We start from the raw sequence: 23407 nt of genomic DNA on the forward strand, positions 1-23407 counted from the left end.
TCTGAATACATTTCCAAAACTCATATTTCACTAATAACACTTTACCTATTGGTAAACAAACGTATTGCTGAAAAATATACACTATGACTTCTGTTTTGACAGGGTTAGGGTCTTTACTCTTGGCTACATTAAAAAAAGAAAACACAACATTAATTCATACAGTCTGTAGAGATGGATTTATGGCGTGATGTAATTTTGTGTCCGGTACCGGACCCATCGGGCTAAAGAGGTTAAATACATTAATAGTGACATTCTTTACATAATCATACAATAATTACATCACATTACAATAATTGTACATGTGTGCATGTGTGTGTTCCGTAATTCATGGCAATATAATGTGTATGTGCACATGTTTGTAGGTGTGTGTGTAGGTGTGTGTGTGTGTGTGTGTGTGTGTACGTGTGCATGGATGCACGTACTGTAGTCAAGTCATATGTAGTAGTGTTGTATTTAACGTCATCATCATCAATCACAACTAGTGTTGTATCTAATGTGATCATCGATCACAGCTAGTGTTGTGGCTGTGAACCCAACAAGAGTCTACAAGTCTACAAGTGTTTTTGTGTCTGTGTGTAGTGAATATTTAAAACAAGTAGTACAGAACAAATAACACGTCTCTGTGGGAAACAGAGCTGTATAGACTTTGTGTCGGTACTGTATGTGTTACCCATGTTGTGTGTCTTTGTGTCGGTACTGCATGTGTTACCCATGTTGTGTGTCTTTGTGTCGGTACTGTATGTGTTACCCATGTTGTGTGTCTTTGTGTCGTACTGCATGTGTTACCCATGTTGTGTGTCTTTGTGTCGGTACTGCATGTGTTACCCATGTTGTGTGTCTTTGTGTCGGTACTGTATGTGTTACCCATGTTGTGTGTCTTTGTGTCGGTACTGCATGTGTTACCCATGTTGTGTGTCTTTGTGTCGGTACTGTATGTGTTACCCATGTTGTGTGTCTTTGTGTCGGTACTGTATGTGTTACCCATGTTGTGTGTCTTTGTGTCGGTACTGCATGTGTTACCCATGTTGTGTGTCTTTGTGTCGTACTGCATGTGTTACCCATGTTGTGTGTCTTTGTGTCGGTACTGCATGTGTTACCCATGTTGTGTGTCTTTGTGTCGTACTGCATGTGTTACCCATGTTGTGTGTCTTTGTGTCGGTACTGTATGTGTTACCCATGTTGTGTGTCTTTGTGTCGTACTGCATGTGTTACCCATGTTGTGTGTCTTTGTGTCGGTACTGTATGTGTTACCCATGTTGTGTGTCTTTGTGTCGGTACTGCATGTGTTACCCATGTTGTGTGTCTTTGTGTCGGTACTGTATGTGTTACCCATGTTGTGTGTCTTTGTGTCGGTACTGTATGTGTTACCCATGTTGTGTGTCTTTGTGTCGGTACTGCATGTGTTACCCATGTTGTGTGTCTTTGTGTCGTACTGCATGTGTTACCCATGTTGTGTGTCTTTGTGTCGGTACTGCATGTGTTACCCATGTTGTGTGTCTTTGTGTCGTACTGCATGTGTTACCCATGTTGTGTGTCTTTGTGTCGGTACTGTATGTGTTACCCATGTTGTGTGTCTTTCATTCCACCTGAGCAGGAAATCCTCTTCATATTTGGAAATATTGTGGTTGGCTTGGCCAGACTATTCCTCTCTGACGTGCATGTGTGTGTGTGCGCGAGTGTGTGTACGTGTGTGTATTTGTGTGCGTGTGTGTGTTTGTGTGTGTGTGTGTGTGTGTGTGTGTGTGTGTGTGTGTGTGTGTGTGTGTGTGTGTGTGTGTGCACGTGTATGGATGAGCTGGGTTCCAATCCATTCCATGCAAAAAAAAATGTGTTCATTGAACCTTCTTATGTTTTATGTTCTATTATTATTACTACCTGTCCCGCCTGTCCTGCCCCCTCCCCATGCTGCTATGAATCTTAAGGGGATTAATAAAGGTGCACTTAACTAGACTTGACTTTAACAATGGAAGAATACAACATACAGGCTTTATTATAGAACTGTGGGCCTGGGGCTGGCAGTGCTAGATGTGTTGCCTGTAGCCTAGGGGTTGATTTCCTCTTAGATTAATGTTGCCTGTAGCCTAGGGGTTGATTTTCTCTTAGATTAGTGTTGTCTGTTGCCTTGTGGTTGATTTTCTCTTAGATTAGTGTTGTCTGTAGCCTAGGGGTTGATTTTCTCTTAGATGAGTGTTGTCTGTTGCCTTGTGGTTGATTTTCTCTTAGATTAGTGTTGTCTGTAGCCTAGGGGTTGATTTTCTCTTAGATTAGTGTTGTCTGTTGCCTAGTGGTTGATTTCCTCTTAGATTAGTGTTGTCTGTAGCCTAGGGGTTGATTTCCTCTTAGATTAGTGTTGTCTGTAGCCTAGGGGTTGATTTCCTCTTAGATTAGTGTTGTCTGTAGCCTTGTGGTTGATTTCCTCTTAGATTAGTGTTGTCTGTAGCCTAGTGGTTGATTTCCTCTTAGATTAATGCTGTCTGTAGCCTTGTGGTTGATTTCCTCTTAGATTAGTGTTGTCTGTGGCCCTGTGGTTGATTTCCTCTTAGATTAGTGTTGTCTGTTGCCCTGTGGTTGATTTCCTCTTAGATTAGTGTTGTCTGTAGCCTATAGCCCACAGCCCCTCCCACCCTTACTCCCTGCAATCCCTGACACACATGTTAATGACATTATGCTGTGTTTTGATAGATGGTGCGATAGATAACATTCAGCCACTAGAGCACCAGCATGTCATTTATCCAATCAGGTGCATTCCTGATAGGGAAATGGGGAAGTAGGGAGGGCTGCCACGTCATCATGAGGGCCTTGTACGGTATCTCAGTCCTCAGTACAAAATGTTTCACCATAATATGACATTGTTTCCGTCCCACAATCGAGTTTAATAAGATAGTCAGGAGGTCAGGCTGACACCCCGAGACACAAGAGCACCAGAATTATGGTTCAGTGTATTTATTAGCGAGGCAAGAGGTAGAGAAGTTCTCAGACGACTCCTCCATCGTAAGCTACATCACCGACGATGATGAGGAGGAGTACAGAGCCCTGGTGGAGAGCTTTGTGGGGTGGAGCGACAGCAACCACCTCCAACTCAACACCAGTAAGACCAAGGAGCTGGTGGTGGACTTCCGGAGGGGCAAGAAGAGGCCCCCCCCGATTCCCATCTCCATCCGAGGGGTGGATGTGGAGATGGTGGACTCATACAAGTTCCTTGGGGTACACCTGAACAATAAACTGGACTGGTCGGATAACACAGAGGCCCTCTACAGGAAGGGACAGAGCAGGCTGTTCTTCCTGAGGAGTTGTAAAGGCCGAATGAGTGTTTTTTGTTATTGATTATTATTATTATTATTAGTATTATTATTATCATTATTATCATTATTATTATCAATAGAAGGTTACAATTTATGGGAATGTAATGATTTATGGGAATGTAATGATTGAGGGGAATGTTATGATTCTGTGTAGCCTGTTGGGTGGACTCTGTTGCGCTGGGAGTGGATCACCGGCACCTGTCAGGTGATCGGCCATGGCGCGGCAGAGATCATTAAATAGGTGATAGGAATCACCTGTTGGGCGGTAGCCGATGGGGAAAAGCATATGATTTTCTTACCGCTTCAGGACGCTTTCGGAAACTGTTTAGATTACACTTTAAGCAATTAGACCAGGTTATATGACGTTTTAGGATCACTGTGATCAACCCTCCCATGTAACCTACTTATTCTAATTAAATCGGGTCACCACATCGGTGTCTGATAACGGAGCTTAATGTGTGGGAAACTATTTCTTTGGACGTTGAGCGCGTATGGATTCACTCCCCGTCTACACCAAGAAGCGGCATTCTGGCATGTTGCCGCTATATTAAGTAAGAAAATCGCGTTTATTGAACCCCAACCAGCTTCAATAAAGTGAAAGAGGACTCGCGCAGATATTGACGCGACCCAAGGCAGAGGCGCGCGTCAATAAGCACAACACCAGAGGAGGACTCGCAAGAGGACTGACAACAAGGGGCCAGCATTGTTGTGAGAGACAATCAAAGAACAGCGATCAGCAGGAAGGAATCGATCCACATCAGCACAGTGAATGATCACAGCCCGAGGACATCGCTGCCTGTGATCAGCTACAGGATCGATCAAAAAAAGCATCACCACCAAGAGGGGAGGATCTTCCCTCCCGGCTCGAGGACATCAAAGGGAACGTGCGTGAGTAGAATGTATGAATGGAATAGACACTACCACGTACGTGGCGCGCGCAAGCGGCGCTGTGGAATATAAGCCAAATTATAAAACTGTCTTAAGAACTGGTGGATAAATATAGACAAGATGTCGGATATTGAAACAGAGAATATGGATTTGACACAAGCGGATATTGAGCTGAAACAACTAATGGCATCACGTAAAGCCAGGCTTGCAGCATGCACCCGCAAGAAAAATGAGATTATTCTGATGATGAAATCAAATGATGAACAAGGAGTAAGAACGGACATGGCACTGTTCAATAAGACACTCAGTGCTTTTAAGTCAGCAATTGAGTCTGTACAGCCGTATTTACAGGAAAGCGATGAGGATGAAACACAACGGTATAAACCAAGAATAGATGAATTCAATGCATTTATTAATGTGATGGAAAAATGGTTGATGGAAGGGAATAAGGAAAGGCAAACTCCAGCCCAAAGTCCAACTGGGTCTGGGATCCAAGAGTCTCCAGTAGAGACTCAAGATGAGCTGGAAAGGGACCTTCAGGCTACAATAGGCCCAGAGGATAGCGTTTCCAGGGCCCCATCAAGATCATCCAAATCATCCAAATCATCAAGTAAAAGCCAATCATCCAGGTTATCTGCCGCCCGTCGAAGGGCTGAAAACGAGAGGGCCACCATTCTGGCAAAGGCCGCTGCACTTTCAGCCAGACAAGCCATAAGCCTAAAGGAGGCTGAATTAGAGGTTGAAACAAATCTAAATAAAGCTAAAGCCATAGCTGAATTAAGTCTGCAGGCTAGCCTAAAGGAGGCTGAATTAGAGGTTGAAACAAATCTAAATAAAGCTAAAGCCATAGCTGAATTAAGTCTGCAGGAGGCTAAAGCCAAGGCTAAATTAAAGGCTGAGAAGGATAAACTCGACTTTGACACAGACATGGCTGTATCAGCGGCCAAACTCAAGATACTGGATGAGTATGAGACATTATCACAAACCAACTCATCTAGAACCACGAGGTATCCATCACAAATTAACCAGCCACCCTCTCAAGAGGACGGATATGTGTACAAGATGCAACCTAGAGATGGTATGAATGATTATGTTGACCAAGCACATGCTCTAGACACCTCAGAAGGACTACCGATATTGCAATCCACGGTAGAATATGCATCCATAAATGCTGTTCCAAAAATCCCTGTGCAAAGACAGCTCTTGGACCAGTATGCATGGGCGCACACACCACCACAACAACAACAACAACAACAACAACAACATCAGCAACAACAACGACAGCAGCAACAACAACAACAACAACAACAACAACAACCACAACATCATCAACAACAGCAGCAGCAACAACAGCAACCACAACAACAACAACAACAACATCAGCAACAACAACAGCATCAACAACAGCAGCAGCAACAACAGCAACCACAACAACAACAACAACAACAACATCAGCAACAACAACAGCATCAACAACAGCAGCAGCAACAACAGCAACCACAACAACAACAACAACAACAACAACAGCAGCAACAACAGCAGCAACCACAACAACAACAACATCAGCAACCACAACAGCATCAACAGCAACAACAACAACAACAACAACAGAGGCCTCCACAAGTAGTGAGACCCAAACAGCCATATATACAGCCACTACCACCTGTACAGTATCGACCACCACCATATGTGCTACCTCAGCCACAACCTTGGCAACAACCACATGCTCCATATCGGCATCAGAACCCTGTGCAGCTTCAGCTACAACCATCTGGAGCTACTGCAGGACAACAGGGTCAAACCCAAACAGACCAGGTTCTATCAAATGTCATGGCAAGGCAGAACGACATTGCAGATATACTTGTCTCACAGCAGAATCTGGCGCTACTCCCAACCAGGGAGATTCCCATGTTTAACGGAGATCCTATGAACTTTAGGTCATTCATGCGAGCCTTCGAGTATGGCATAGAAAATAGAACCACCAGCGAGCAAGATAGACTCTACTTTTTAGAACAATACACCACAGGGCAACCTAAAGATCTTGTGAGGAGCTGCCTACACATGCATCCACAGGATGGATATGTGGAAGCCAAAAGACTACTTAAAGAGAATTTCGGTGATGAAATAAGGATAACTAATGCTTATATAAAGAAGGCCTTGGACTGGTCCAGCATCAAACCGGAGGATAGTCAGGCTTTGCGCGCCTACGCCCTCTACCTGAGAGGATGCAGTAATGCAATGCAGGAGCTCCACTATATGGATGAGCTGGACAATCCATCTAACCTACGACTGATCTTATCCAAGATACCCTTTAGGATCAGAGAAAGGTGGAGGTCAACAGCCTACGACATCCAGGAGCGCACTGGGCAAAGAGCCAAATTCAAGGACCTTGTGGCTTACCTGGAGAAACAAGCCAAAATCGCCTCCGACCCATTGTGGGGCAATATTCAGGATTACAGTCCTGACGGAGCTGCCCCAAGGTACCTCAAGACTGCAGCCTCTGTATGGCAAACAAGAGCAGGAACAGCGGCTGCACCGGTTAAAGAGAGAAGCAGCTTCGTCACGACAGTGACACCAGTCACAAACATACCGCCAACCGTCGGTAATGTAGGATGCAAGGCAGATGGCTCTGTGGCTTTTAGAACTCCTTGCTTGTACTGTGCAGGCGATCACTCACTTGAAGCCTGCAGGAGGATAAGAGCTCAGAAACATCTAGACAAAATAGAGTTCTTAAAGGTGAAAGGACTTTGTTTTGGTTGTCTCACCAAGGGACATCTCAGTAGGCACTGTAGCCAGCGGATGAGGTGTCAGCATTGTCAGAAAGAACACCTGACTCTGCTACACATAGAGACAAATGACCAAGAAGGACCGGATGAGCAAAAAGGAACAGTCGGGTCAATGGAATGGAAATCACCTCGACAGGAGAGGACACCACCCCTGACCAAGAAGACTGTGGGTAGTGCTCTGGTGAGGCTTGGTGAACATAATGGGGCCGGTAAGGACTGTGCTTTACCCATCGTGCCAGTAAAGGTGAAACAGGCTGACGGAAGTGGGTATGTAACGACATATGCCTTCTTGGACCATGGCAGCTCGGCATCCTTTTGCACAGAGAGCCTCATGAGGAAGCTGAACGCTAAGGGCCGGAAAACATCAATTCTCCTTAAGACAATGGCACAAGAGAAACATGTCCCAGCATATGAGATCTCAGGCCTGGAGGTAGGCAACATCAATGATGACACATTTATTGCACTGCCTACGCTATACACTCAACCAGCAATCCCAGTGTCAAAAGAAAACATCCTTACTCAAGAGGAACTGAAGAAATGGCCCTACCTGAAGGATGTTCACATCACTTACATTGACTCAGATGTAAAGCTTCTGATTGGAGTCAATACTCCGAGAGCCATGGAGCCTCGGCAGATAGTGAACAGCCAGGATGACGGACCATATGCTGTAAGGTCACTCTTGGGATGGGCGGTCTATGGTCCACTGAACGTCAACGCGGTGGATGTGACAAGAAGATATGGTCCACTGAACGTCAACGTGGTGGATGTGACAAGAAGACCCAAAGCCATCACCAACAGTTCGATAAACTTAAAAGATGGTCAGTATAACTTGCCACTCTCCTTTCGGAAAGGAGATGTGATGACACGCAACAACAGACAGGTGGCGACACAAGCCATGCACCTGCAAAAGAAGAGGAAGGATGAAGGGTACCATGCAGAGTACAGACAGGTGGCAACACAACGAGCCATGAGCCTGCAAAAGAAAACAGGAAGATCTAAGAGCAGAGAGAAGACTGTAAGATCGAAGAGGAAAGAGGATGGAATACCTAAGACCACAGAGAAGGTACCTCTTCAAGAACCAAGGAAAGATGGCTGTGTCTGGTACATACCCCATCACAGGGTGTATCACAAAAGAAAGAAAGTGGAAAGAACATGAGTGGTGTTTTGATTCACATCGTCATTCCAATGCACCACCATGGCAAACTCTGGAGTGAAGTGGATTGTGGATCAACTTGAAGATTTTTTATTTTGTGACGTGGAATGTTCTCAGTTGTATTGTGGTGATTCACGTGACAGGTGAATCTGCCACGGCACAGCTGATAACATAAATAGAAAGAGAACTTCGCCCCTGGTGACTTGGTGGTCATAGTGGACGACACAGCGCCCACGAATTCCTGGCCGCTTGGACGGATCCTGGAAACCTTTCCGGATAACAAGGGCCTACTACTGGAGTCAAAGGAGGATTGCCAGCTGTAATGAACACTCGCCCGACCATATTTTGTAATTGTGTAGGCACAATTAGGGGCCGGTGTAAAGGCCGAATGAGTGTTTTTTGTTATTGATTATTATTATTATTATTAGTATTATTATTATCATTATTATCATTATTATTATCAATAGAAGGTTACAATTTATGGGAATGTAATGATTTATGGGAATGTAATGATTGAGGGGAATGTTATGATTCTGTGTAGCCTGTTGGGTGGACTCTGTTGCGCTGGGAGTGGATCACCGGCACCTGTCAGGTGATCGGCCATGGCGCGGCAGAGATCATTAAATAGGTGATAGGAATCACCTGTTGGGCGGTAGCCGATGGGGAAAAGCATATGATTTTCTTACCGCTTCAGGACGCTTTCGGAAACTGTTTAGATTACACTTTAAGCAATTAGACCAGGTTATATGACGTTTTAGGATCACTGTGATCAACCCTCCCATGTAACCTACTTATTCTAATTAAATCGGGTCACCACATCGGTGTCTGATAACGGAGCTTAATGTGTGGGAAACTATTTCTTTGGACGTTGAGCGCGTATGGATTCACTCCCCGTCTACACCAAGAAGCGGCATTCTGGCATGTTGCCGCTATAGGAGTCCTTCAATGTGTGCAACAGACTGCTGCAGTCTTTTTACCAGTCTGTTGTGGCCAGCATCCTCTTCTATGCTGTGGCATGCTGGGGAGGCTACATCAACTCAAGGGACACCAACAAGCTCAACAAGCTGGTGAGGAAGGCTAGCTCCGTGGTGGGAGTCGAGCTACCTAGACTTGAGGTGATGGCAGAGAGGGGGATGATAAGGAAGCTGGCTGCCATCATGGAGAACCCCTACCACCCCCTCTACGACGAGCTAGTCAAGATGAGAAGCTCGTTCAGCCACAGACTCATTCCCCCACGACACTCAACTAACCGCCTCGGACAGTCCTTTATACCAGCGGCCATCAGGCTCCACAACAGGGGGCAGCGACAGCGACTGCTACCAGACATTGACCTGGGACTTATAGGAACCCAAGGAGGACAACCTACACTACCTTAGGCTTACTGCACCTTATGTGGATACTGTGATACTGTGAATAATGTATATTTCAGTGGATACCGTGATACTGTGAATAATGTATACTCAGTAGATAGTAAATTATAACACTACCTTATGCATACTGCACCTTATGTGACACTGTAAATAATGTGAATATTTCTTCAGCTAGTCAGATAGTAAATTATATTGACCATATTGACCAAATTGTTTACACTGCCTGTGTTGTTTTTACTACCTGTACACTGTGTTGTTGTTTTACTACCTGTACCCCCCCCTCCCCCCCATGCTGCTATGATGCCTGAATTTCCCCAAGGGGATCAATAAAGGAATATCTTATCTTATCTTAGAGTGGGATGTTAGTGTAGATGAACCAGGAGTCTGGCTGCTTGTCTTGTAGATGAACCAGGAGACTAACTGCTTGTCTTGTAGATGAACCAGGAGACTAACTGCTTGTCTTGTAGATGAACCAGGAGTCTGGCTGCTTGTCTTGTAGATGAACCAGGAGACTAACTGCTTGTCTTGTAGATGAACCAGGAGACTAGCTGCTTGTCTTGTAGATGAACCAGGAGACTAACTGCTTGTCTTGTAGATGAACCAGGAGACTAACTGCTTGTCTTGTAGATGAACCAGGAGACTAACTGCTTGTCTTGTAGATGAACCAGGAGACTAGCTGCTTGTCTTGTAGATGAACCAGGAGACTAGCTGCTTGTCTTGTAGATGAACCAGGAGACTAACTGCTTGTCTTGTAGATGAACCAGGAGACTAACTGCTTGTCTTGTAGATGAACCAGGAGACTAACTGCTTGTCTTGTAGATGAACCAGGAGACTAACTGCTTGTCTTGTAGATGAACCAGGAGACTAACTGCTTGTCTTGTAGATGAACCAGGAGACTAGCTGCTTGTCTTGTAGATGAACCAGGAGTCTGGCTGCTTGTCTTGTAGATGATCCAGGAGTCTGGATGCTTGTCTTGTAGATGAACCAGGAGTCTGACTGCTTGTCTTGTAGATGAACCAGGAGACAAGCTGCTTGTCTTGTAGATGAACCAGGAGACTAACTGCTTGTCTTGTAGATGAACCAGGAGACTGGCTGCTTGTCTTGTAGATGAACCAGGAGACTGGCTGCTTGTCTTGTAGATGAACCAGGAGTCTGGCTGCTTGTCTTGTAGATGAACCAGGAGACTAACTGCTTGTCTTGTAGATGAACCAGGAGACTAACTGCTTGTCTTGTAGATGAACCAGGAGTCTGGCTGCTTGTCTTGTAGATGAACCAGGAGACAAGCTGCTTGTCTTGTAGATGAACCAGGAGACTAACTGCTTGTCTTGTAGATGAACCAGGAGACTAACTGCTTGTCTTGTAGATGAACCAGGAGACTGGCTGCTTGTCTTGTAGATGAACCAGGAGACTAACTGCTTGTCTTGTAGATGAACCAGGAGACTAACTGCTTGTCTTGTAGATGAACCAGGAGACTGGCTGCTTGTCTTGTAGATGAACCAGGAGACTAACTGCTTGTCTTGTAGATGAACCAGGAGACTAACTGCTTGTCTTGTAGATGAACCAGGAGACTAACTGCTTGTCTTGTAGATGAACCAGGAGACTGGCTGCGTGTCTTGTAGATGAACCAGGAGACTAACTGCTTGTCTTGTAGATGAACCAGGAGACTAACTGCTTGTCTTGTAGATGAACCAGGAGACTGGCTGCTTGTCTTGTAGATGAACCAGGAGACAAGCTGCTTGTCTTGTAGATGAACCAGGAGTCTGACTGCTTGTCTTGTAGATGAACCAGGAGTCTGGCTGCTTGTCTTGTAGATGAACCAGGAGACTAACTGCTTGTCTTGTAGATGAACCAGGAGACAAGCTGCTTGTCTTGTAGATGAACCAGGAGTCTGGCTGCTTGTCTTGTAGATGAACCAGGAGACTAACTGCTTGTCTTGTAGATGAACCAGGAGTCTGGCTGCTTGTCTTGTAGATGAACCAGGAGACTAACTGCTTGTCTTGTAGATGAACCAGGAGACTAACTGCTTGTCTTGTAGATGAACCAGGAGTCTGGCTGCTTGTCTTGTAGATGAACCAGGAGACTAACTGCTTGTCTTGTAGATGAACCAGGAGACTAGCTGCCTGTCTTGTAGATGAACCAGGAGACTAACTGCTTGTCTTGTAGATGAACCAGGAGACTAACTGCTTGTCTTGTAGATGAACCAGGAGACTAACTGCTTGTCTTGTAGATGAACCAGGAGACTAGCTGCTTGTCTTGTAGATGAACCAGGAGACTAGCTGCTTGTCTTGTAGATGAACCAGGAGACTAACTGCTTGTCTTGTAGATGAACCAGGAGACTAACTGCTTGTCTTGTAGATGAACCAGGAGACTAACTGCTTGTCTTGTAGATGAACCAGGAGACTAACTGCTTGTCTTGTAGATGAACCAGGAGACTAACTGCTTGTCTTGTAGATGAACCAGGAGACTAGCTGCTTGTCTTGTAGATGAACCAGGAGTCTGGCTGCTTGTCTTGTAGATGATCCAGGAGTCTGGATGCTTGTCTTGTAGATGAACCAGGAGTCTGACTGCTTGTCTTGTAGATGAACCAGGAGACAAGCTGCTTGTCTTGTAGATGAACCAGGAGACTAACTGCTTGTCTTGTAGATGAACCAGGAGACTGGCTGCTTGTCTTGTAGATGAACCAGGAGACTGGCTGCTTGTCTTGTAGATGAACCAGGAGTCTGGCTGCTTGTCTTGTAGATGAACCAGGAGACTAACTGCTTGTCTTGTAGATGAACCAGGAGACTAACTGCTTGTCTTGTAGATGAACCAGGAGTCTGGCTGCTTGTCTTGTAGATGAACCAGGAGACAAGCTGCTTGTCTTGTAGATGAACCAGGAGACTAACTGCTTGTCTTGTAGATGAACCAGGAGACTAACTGCTTGTCTTGTAGATGAACCAGGAGACTAACTGCTTGTCTTGTAGATGAACCAGGAGACAAGCTGCTTGTCTTGTAGATGAACCAGGAGACTGGCTGCTTGTCTTGTAGATGAACCAGGAGACGAGCTGCTTGTCTTGTAGATGAACCAGGAGACTGGCTGCTTGTCTTGTAGATGAACCAGGAGACTGGCTGCTTGTCTTGTAGATGAACCAGTAGACTAACTGCTTGTCTTGTAGATGAACCAGGAGACTGGCTGCTTGTCTTGTAGATGAACCAGGAGACTGGCTGCTTGTCTTGTAGATGAACCAGGAGGCTGGCTGCTTGTCTTGTAGATGAACCAGGAGACTAACTGCTTGTCTTGTAGATGAACCAGGAGACTAACTGCTTGTCTTGTAGATGAACCAGGAGACTAACTGCTTGTCTTGTAGATGAACCAGGAGACTGGCTGCTTGTCTTGTAGATGAACCAGGAGACTGGCTGCTTGTCTTGTAGATGAACCAGGAGACTAACTGCTTGTCTTGTAGATGAACCAGGAGACTGGCTGCTTGTCTTGTAGATGAACCAGGAGACTGGCTGCTTGTCTTGTAGATGAACCAGGAGACAAGCTGCTTGTCTTGTAGATGAACCAGGAGACTAACTGCTTGTCTTGTAGATGAACCAGGAGTCTGGCTGCTTGTCTTGTAGATGAACCAGGAGACTAACTGCTTGTCTTGTAGATGAACCAGGAGACTAACTGCTTGTCTTGTAGATGAACCAGGAGACTGGCTGCTTGTCTTGTAGATGAACCAGGAGACAAGCTGCTTGTCTTGTAGATGAACCAGGAGTCTGGCTGCTTGTCTTGTAGATGAACCAGGAGACTAACTGCTTGTCTTGTAGATTAACCAGGAGTCTGGCTGCTTGTCTTGTAGATGAACCAGGAGACTGGCTGCTTGTCTTGTAGATGAACCAGGAGTCTGGCTGCTTGTCTTGTAGATGAACCAGGAGTCTGGCTGCTTGTCTTGTAGATGAACCAGGAGACGAGCTGCTTGTCTTGTAGATGAACCAGGAGACTGGCTGCTTGTCTTGTAGATGAACCAGGAGACTGGCTGCTTGTCTTGTAGATGAACCAGGAGACGAGCTGCTTGTCTTGTAGATGAACCAGGAGTCTGGCTGCTTGACTTGTAGATGAACCAGGAGTCTGGCTGCTTGTCTTGTAGATGAACCAGGAGACTAGCTGCTTGTCTTGTAGATGAACCAGGAGATATTATTTGTATGACTAATGTAATCCACACTAATCCATGACATTGTGTTTCTCTAGTGCCACTGCAGTGGGAAGTCCAGATGTCACTGTGACGGAGTCAAAGGCGGCAAGGTGAGCAGCTCCACACATTTAACCCTGAAGCCTAGTAAGACTGATATCTCCCTTGTTCTGAAGCCTAGTAAGACTGATATCTCCCTTGTTCTGAAGCCTAGTAAGACTAATATCTCCCTTGTTCTGAAGCCTAGTAAGACTGATATCTCCCTTGTTCTGAAGCCTAGTAAGACTAATATCTCTCTTGACCTGAAGCCTAGTAAGACTGATATCTCCCTTGTTCTGAAGCCTAGTAAGACTAATATCTCTCTTGACCTGAAGCCTAGTAAGACTGATATCTCCCTTGTTCTGAAGCCTAGTAAGACTAATATCTCCCTTGTTCTGAAGCCTAGTAAGACTAATATCTCTCTTGACCTGAAGCCTAGTAAGACTGATATCTCCCTGGCCGCGTCTATTCGAAACCCAAACGGTGCATGCTTCCACGTTCGCTTTTTGCGCTCTGATTGGCCACTGCTGTTTCTGGTCGCACCAATTCGCCGGTTAAGCTTAGGCACTTTTTCGAAGTTGGTTAAGGTTAGAGTTTGTCTTAGAGCAGGGCGATAGAACACCAGCCCTGATTCCAAACTCTAACCTTAACCAACTTCGAAAGAGCCGCCTAAGCTTAACCAGTGATAAACTAGGCGTTAGGTAGTTTGCAGGCTGTTAGAGCCGGAAATGGGCAAAGACACAGGCGGCACACGATCGGGCGCACATGTCACATGACCAGAAACGTCAGTGGCCAATCAGATTAGCAAAACGCATGAACCGTTTGGGTTTCGAATAGACGCTGCCTGGTCGCCTCTCTGTGCTTGTGGCTCCAGACTGAACAAGGAGAGAGAGAAAAAGAGAGAGAAAAGAGAGAGAGAGAGAGAGAGAGAGAGAGAGAGAGAGAGAGAGAGAGAGAGAGAGAGAGAGACACACACACACACACACTAACATAATGACCTAATTTGTGAGGGAGTGTGGAATAAGAGCATCCTTTCTGACACTATAAGTGGTGTTTTTGTCAGGACACTGCTGCCCTCTGCTGGTGGTCTTCTATCACAGCAGCAGGTGAAGCTGGGAATTTGTCTGAAACACAAGATCCATCAATACACTGATCTCAATGCGTAATTCTGAATTATCGTCCGTAGTTGTTGTACGATTGGTTTCATTTTATTGAACTTCAAATCAAATCAAATCAAATGTATTTGTAAAGCCTGCAATCACACATTAATGTCCCCATGGCCTGGACAAGTCTTCTTTTTAAACAAGTCAAGAAGAAACATCACAATAAATCAAGAACAAAAAACACAACATGAAATCCAAAACAACATTCTCAGACATACCCCGGCAAAGGTAAGGAAAAACTCACAAAAAAAACTAGCAAATAGAAAAAAGCACCAAAGGCAATGTGGACGAGAGAAACCTTAGAAGGACCGTTCAAGGGGGGATCTCCCTTCTTAGTTGTCGGTGATAATAGTGTTGCTATGGTTGATCGATGGGTGGAGAATAAAACAGGCGAAATAGTTCGTATGTATGTACATATACGTGTAATAAAACACAAATATGTACATGCAATAGCAACTGGGGTACAGATTTAAATAGAATAGAGCTAAGAACAACAACAACAAAAGAGAAAGCATAGGGAAGCGAGCGCTAGTGTGAAAATAGAATAAAGGCTAAATGTCAAGGCTCGGAGCTCAAAATATCAGAGTCATATTCCGTTTGCACATGAGTATGTATTCCGTTCGGATCCATTTGAAGTATGGGGGCGACGTAGAGAGGATCACATCATCTTGGCATCCGCCACCTTGGTCATCACCACGAGACATCCACTCACATAGAGACAGGGCGACGGGGACAGGCGTTAGACAGTTTGCATGTTTGTGGTGGGCGGACATAGCAATAGATACATGTAGTAAGCATATATGTGAATTGAATAGATACATGTAGTAAGCATATATGTGAATAGAATAGAAGTACTTAACCCAGCAATGAACTAGAACAGGCATGGTTTAGACGTTGTAGGTCGGACAGAAGACGTTATGAAGCTGATCCATGACCTCAATGGTGCACATAACCAATGTGGGGGTAGAACAGTCACTATAATCTTGGCCATCACCCCGAGACATCCACCACCTTGGTCAACACTATGAGACAACCACTCAGAGAGATGGGGAGATGGGGACAGGGGTTATAGAGTTCCTGTGTTTGTAGTGGGTGGAATTGGAGCAATAAATACATAAGCATATGCTTATGCATACATGGAGACAATAGAATCAAAGTATATAAGAAAATTGTGAAATTAAGTAGTAAATAGAGCTAAGAACTACTGCAAGCGTTGGTATACAGGATGAGATACAAGACGATGGCTCAGGGCCATTTGCCCCGGGGGGCAGGAGAACCACTCAGAATAGGTCATGGCAGAGCAGGTCTGGTTCGACGCTGCAGGCCAGACAGAAGGTGGTATGAAGCTGTTCCATGGAACCGGTGGTGCTCATGTCCAGTATGAGGTAGAAGGTCACTGGAATGTCTATATATCGATATATACACTCAGAGAGACAGGGGCAGGGGTTAAATACGTCTCATGTCTGCAGAAAAGGCCTGAAAAAAATCGCATTAGACTAGTCTAGATGTTCTTGTTCTTCTTCTCTTGTTCTTCTCTTGTTTCTCTCTAGTTCTTCTTCTCCTTTTATTCTTCTCTTGTTCTTATTCTCTTTTTCCTCTTCTCTTGTGCTTCTCTTGTTCTTCTTCTCTTCTTCTTATCTTCTTTTTCTTCTCTTGTTCTTCTTCTTCTCTTCTTCTTCTCTTGTTCTTCTCTTCTTCTCTTGTTCTTCGTGTGTTCTTCTTTTCTTGTTCTTCTTCTCTTGTTCTTCTTCTCTTGTTTGTCTTCTCTTGTTCTTCTTCTCTTGTCCTTCTCTTGTTCTTCTTCTCTTGTTCTTCTTCTCTTCTTGTTCTTCTCTTCTTCTTCTTCTCTTCTTCTTCTTTTATTCTACTTGCATTTGATGAAGCTGAGGTGAAGAGGTAGATGGTTGTCACTAAGTGACTGAACGGCAAAGTACAGAAGTATCTTTGAAAATTGATGATCACAAAAAATAAGAATGTTGTCTCTAATTTAAGTCAAAGGTGCTAAGTGTTAAATAACTCAACATTCTGACAGCCATCATGGGTAACATGGGTCTCCTAGTCCTTCCACTCTGCAATAAACAGGAAATACATTTTCAATCAGGAGAGAGAACTCTAGATATGTTTACTTATTTCATGAAATAAATATTAACACTTTGACTGCCGGGAGCCGTCTTTAGACGTCTTTGCTGGCCATGCTAAAGTTGCCGGGGGACGCTGTACGTCGTCTTTATATCAATATTTCAAAAATCTGCGATCGGATTCATAATGTCCCTCCGCTGGCCTGAGATCCACCAGCAGGACCCACTGAGCTCTCTGGCGGTTCAGGAGCGCCATCTGGTGGCCGATCGGCGCAAGCGCTTAACAGGAAGCGCATTAGAGGTTTTGCTAGACGTCCGTATTGCTTCCGGCCACTCGGTACATGTCCCGTGACTCTAGCTCGTCACTCTACATAGCGATCGATTGCCAATAACTCGATAAACAACATGATTTGGACGTATATACCATTATACAAGCTGGAGATGGACCGGGTAATAATATATCCCATAATGATAAAATTTCTACTCGACGATGATCGCCCAACGGCGCGCGGAGACTGGGGTGAGTTTCAGCGTGTAACGTTGTATAAGTATACAGGAAGTATACAGGAAGTAACATACAACACAACTACAGTATGCAGGAAGGAACATACAACACAACTATACAGGAAGTAACATACAACACAACTATACAGGAAGTAACATACAACACAACTATACAGGAAGTAACATACAACACAACTATACAGGAAGTAACATACAACACAACTACAGTATGCAGGAAGTAACATACAACACAACTACAGTATACAGGAAGTAACATACAACACAACTATACAGGAAGTAACATACAACACAACTATACAGGAAGTAACATACAACACAACTACAGTATGCAGGAAGTAACATACAACACAATTACAGTATGCAGGAAGTAACATACAACACAACTACAGTATGCAGGAAGTAACATACAACACAACTACAGTATGCAGGAAGTAACATACAACACAACTATACAGGAAGTAACATAGAACACAACTATACAGGAAGTAACATACAACACAACTATACAGGAAGGAACATACAACACAACTATACAGGAAGGAACATACAACACAACTACAGTATGCAGGAAGTAACATACAACACAACTACAGTATACAGGAAGTAACATACAACACAACTACAGTATGCAGGAAGTAACATACAACACAACTACAGTATACAGGAAGTAACATACAACACAACTACAGTATGCAGGAAGTAACATACAACACAACTACAGTATACAGGAAGTAACATACAACACAACTACAGTATGCAGGAAGGAACATACAACACAACTATACAGGAAGTAACATACAACACAACTATACAGGAAGTAACATACAACACAACTATACAGGAAGTAACATACAACACAACTATACAGGAAGTAACATACAACACAACTACAGTATGCAGGAAGTAACATACAACACAACTACAGTATACAGGAAGTAACATACAACACAACTATACAGGAAGTAACATACAACACAACTATACAGGAAGTAACATACAGCACAACTATACAGGAAGTAACATACAACACAACTACAGTATGCAGGAAGTAACATACAACACAACTATAGTATGCAGGAAGTAACATACAACACAACTACAGTATGCAGGAAGTAACATACAACACAACTATAGTATGCAGGAAGTAACATACAACACAACTACAGTATACAGGAAGTAACATACAACACAACTATACAGGAAGTAACATACAACACAACTATACAGGAAGTAACATACAACACAACTATACAGGAAGTAACATACAACACAACTACAGTATGCAGGAAGTAACATACAACACAACTATACAGGAAGTAACATACAACACAACTATACAGGAAGTAACATACAACACAACTACAGTATGCAGGAAGTAACATACAACACAACTACAGTATACAGGAAGTAACATACAACACAACTATACAGGAAGTAACATACAACACAACTATACAGGAAGTAACATACAACACAACTACAGTATGCAGGAAGTAACATACAACACAACTATAGTATGCAGGAAGTAACATACAACACAACTACAGTATGCAGGAAGTAACATACAACACAACTATAGTATGCAGGAAGTAACATACAACACAACTATACAGGAAGTAACATACAACACAACTATACAGGAAGTAACATACAACACAACTATACAGGAAGTAACATACAACACAACTATACAGGAAGTAACATACAACACAACTATACAGGAAGTAACATACAACACAACTACAGTATGCAGGAAGTAACATACAACACAACTACAGTATGCAGGAAGTAACATACAACACAACTACAGTATGCAGGAAGTAACATACAACACAACTACAGTATGCAGGAAGTAACATACAACACAACTATACAGGAAGTAACATACAACACAACTATACAGGAAGTAACATACAACACAACTATACAGGAAGTAAAATACAACACAACTATACAGGAAGTAACATACAACACAACTATACAGGAAGGAACATACAACACAACTATACAGGAAGGAACATACAACACAACTATACAGGAAGTAACATACAACACAACTATACAGGAAGTAACATACAACACAACTATACAACACAACTATACAGGAAGTAACATACAACACAACTATACAGGAAGTAACATACAACACAACTATACAGGAAGTAACATACAACACAACTATACAGGAAGGAACATATAACACAACTATACAGGAAGTAACATACAACACAACTATACAGGAAGTAACATACAACACAACTACAGTATGCAGGAAGTAACATACAACACAACTATAGTATGCAGGAAGTAACATACAACACAACTACAGTATGCAGGAAGTAACATACAACACAACTATAGTATGCAGGAAGTAACATACAACACAACTATACAGGAAGTAACATACAACACAACTATACAGGAAGTAACATACAACACAACTATACAGGAAGTAACATACAACACAACTATACAGGAAGTAACATACAACACAACTATACAGGAAGTAACATACAACACAACTACAGTATGCAGGAAGTAACATACAACACAACTACAGTATGCAGGAAGTAACATACAACACAACTACAGTATGCAGGAAGTAACATACAACACAACTACAGTATGCAGGAAGTAACATACAACACAACTATACAGGAAGTAACATACAACACAACTATACAGGAAGTAACATACAACACAACTATACAGGAAGTAAAATACAACACAACTATACAGGAAGTAACATACAACACAACTATACAGGAAGGAACATACAACACAACTATACAGGAAGGAACATACAACACAACTATACAGGAAGTAACATACAACACAACTATACAGGAAGTAACATACAACACAACTATACAACACAACTATACAGGAAGTAACATACAACACAACTATACAGGAAGTAACATACAACACAACTATACAGGAAGTAACATACAACACAACTATACAGGAAGGAACATATAACACAACTATACAGGAAGTAACATACAACACAACTACAGTATGCAGGAAGTAACATACAACACAACTACAGTATGTAGGAAGTAACATACAACACAACTATAGTATGCAGGAAGTAACATACAACACAACTATACAGGAAGTAACATACAACACAACTATACAGGAAGTAACATACAACACAACTATACAGGAAGTAACATACAACACAACTACAGTATGCAGGAAGTAACATACAACACAACTATAGTATGCAGGAAGTAACATACAACACAACTACAGTATGCAGGAAGTAACATACAACACAACTATAGTATGCAGGAAGTAACATACAACACAACTATACAGGAAGTAACATACAACACAACTATACAGGAAGTAACATACAACAACACAACTATACAGGAAGTAACATACAACACAACTACAGTATGCAGGAAGGAACATACAACACAACTATACAGGAAGTAACATACAACACAACTATACAGGAAGTAACATACAACACAACTATACAGGAAGTAACATACAACACAACTATACAGGAAGTAACATACAACACAACTACAGTATACAGGAAGTAACATACAACACAACTATACAGGAAGTAACATACAACACAACTATACAGGAAGTAACATACAACACAACTATACAGGAAGTAACATACAACACAACTACAGTATACAGGAAGTAACATACAACACAACTACAGTATGCAGGAAGTAACATACAACACAACTACAGTATGCAGGAAGTAACATACAACACAACTACAGTATACAGGAAGTAACATACAACACAACTACAGTATGCAGGAAGTAACATACAACACAACTATACAGGAAGGAACATACAATACAACTACAGTATGCAGGAAGTAACATACAACACAACTACAGTATGCAGGAAGTGCACACACTTTGAGTCAGAAACAAACATAGTATCAATGAGAGTATCAATAATACACCTGAGTGAAGTCTAAATAATTTTTTAGTTTTTTTTCTAAAACGTTAATCGTGCCTTAAAAAATAGTGGCGTTAACAGAATTGTGCGTTAACGCGTTAATGATGCGTTAACTTTGACAGCCTTAATATATATACATTACAATAAAACAATTATAGGCAATAGATGAAGAGAAAAGATAAAGAAAATATCATCTGAATATAATACTTTGAGTAGAAGTAAACAGTAGGTGGGGACCTGTAACCTAACTGATATACGTTATAGTCCTATCATAGAAGACTACTTATCATAGAAGACTACCTATCATAGAAGAAGACTACCTATCATAGAATACTATCTATCACAGAAGAACTATCATAGAAGACTATCTACCATAGAATAACTATCATAGAAGACTATCTGGGATGTTCGATGTTGTCTTTTTTACCGATATCCGATATACCGATATTGTCCAACTCTTAATTTCCGATACCGATATCAACCGATACCGATATATGCGGGGTCCCCCCCTCCAAAAAAACACAACATTATGCATACTTTTCACAATAAATAAAATAAGAATTTGTTCTTACTTGCTTGCCTAGGTAAATAAAGGTTAAATAAATGTAAAAAAATAAATATATATATTTTTTTTTTAAACCGATACCGATAATTTCCGATATTACATTTTAATGCCAATATCGGCCGATAATATCGGACATCCCTACTATCTACTATAGAAGACTATCTACCATAGAATAACTATCATAGAATATCTACCATAGAAGACTATCTACTATAGAAGACTATCTACCATAGAACAGTGGTTCCCAAAGAGACGCAGGGGGATCGTGAGATGATTTCCAGAATGTATTGATTTCATAACATTTTTTAAATATTAATTGTTTTTTTGCAGTCAGGCCACTGAACTTAGAACCAGGCCAGGCCAGTGTTTCTAGTTGCAGTGGCACGATAGTTATATACTGTAACCATAGGTGGGGAACAACCAGGAGATCACTGCAACAGAGGGTAACGCAGTCCAAACGCACACAAGTTGGAAAACTGTCTCTCTCTCTCTCTCTCTCTCTCTCTCTCTCTCTCTCTCTCTCTCTCTCTCTCTCTCTCTCTCTCTCTCTCTCTCTCTCTCTCTCTCTCTCTCTCTCTCTCTCTCTCTCTCTCTCTCTCTCTCTCTCTCTCTCTCTCTCTCTCTCGCTCTCTCTCACACACACAAAGGGAGCCGCATGTGATTGGTGGAGGCGGGACCCTTACAAAAAACTAAAAATCCATCAAAATCAGTGTTGTTGCTAATCATTGACATATGCTAGCCTGTTGTTTTAACAATAATTTGTGATGCCATCACAAACACTGGCATTTACCCATTTCGGCCCTGGTTAAAAGCTTCCAATGCTTATTAGTGCATTACATTTAGTCATTTAGCTGACGCGTTTATCCAAAACGACTTACAAGTTCTGTACGACAAGTCATCAGGAAGGGCACAGCAGCTGAGTAACAATGTTCATCAAAGTGTTGAGTGCTACAGTGTAGGTTAGTATATTAGGACAAGTGCATGACAGTAAGGTTAGTTAGGGTTAGATAAATTATTATAATTTCTTTTACTTAAAAAAATGTGTATACCACCTCCTATAATAGTGGGGGTCGCGGCTCTCTGACACCATTATTTCGGGGGTCGCGGCCTGAAAACTTTGGGAACCCCTGCCATAAAAATACGATCATAGAATAGCTATCATAGAAGGCTATCTACCATAGAAGACTATCTACCATAGAAGTACTATCATAGAAGACTATCTACCATAGAAGACTATCTACCATAGAAGACTATCTACCATAGAAGAACTATCATAGAACACTATCTACCATAGAAGAACTATCATAGAATAACTATCATAGAAGAACTATCATAGAATAACTATCATAGAAGAACTATCATAGAAGAACTATCATAGAAGATTATCTACCATAGAAGAACTATCATAGAATAACTATCTATCATAGAAGAACTAT

At 42.5% G+C, this 23407-nt stretch overlaps 1 protein-coding gene across 1 annotated transcript in view; it reads left to right on the top strand.

Annotated features, from left to right (window-relative positions):
- Positions 1 to 7358: 7358 nt before the first annotated feature.
- col4a3 (collagen, type IV, alpha 3) overlaps positions 7359 to 23407 on the top strand; it is a gene marked incomplete at its 5' end in the record, with an annotated part of 152226 nt that continues 136177 nt past the window's right edge. The window contains 2 exon segments of the mRNA XM_084309789.1: positions 7359 to 8039; positions 13716 to 13769. Coding sequence (XP_084165915.1) covers positions 7359 to 8039; positions 13716 to 13769 — 735 coding nt within the window.

Source organism: Notolepis coatsorum, assembly GCF_963971535.1.
Source record: "Notolepis coatsorum genome assembly, chromosome: 1".
Lineage (NCBI taxonomy): Eukaryota > Metazoa > Chordata > Actinopteri > Aulopiformes > Paralepididae > Notolepis > Notolepis coatsorum.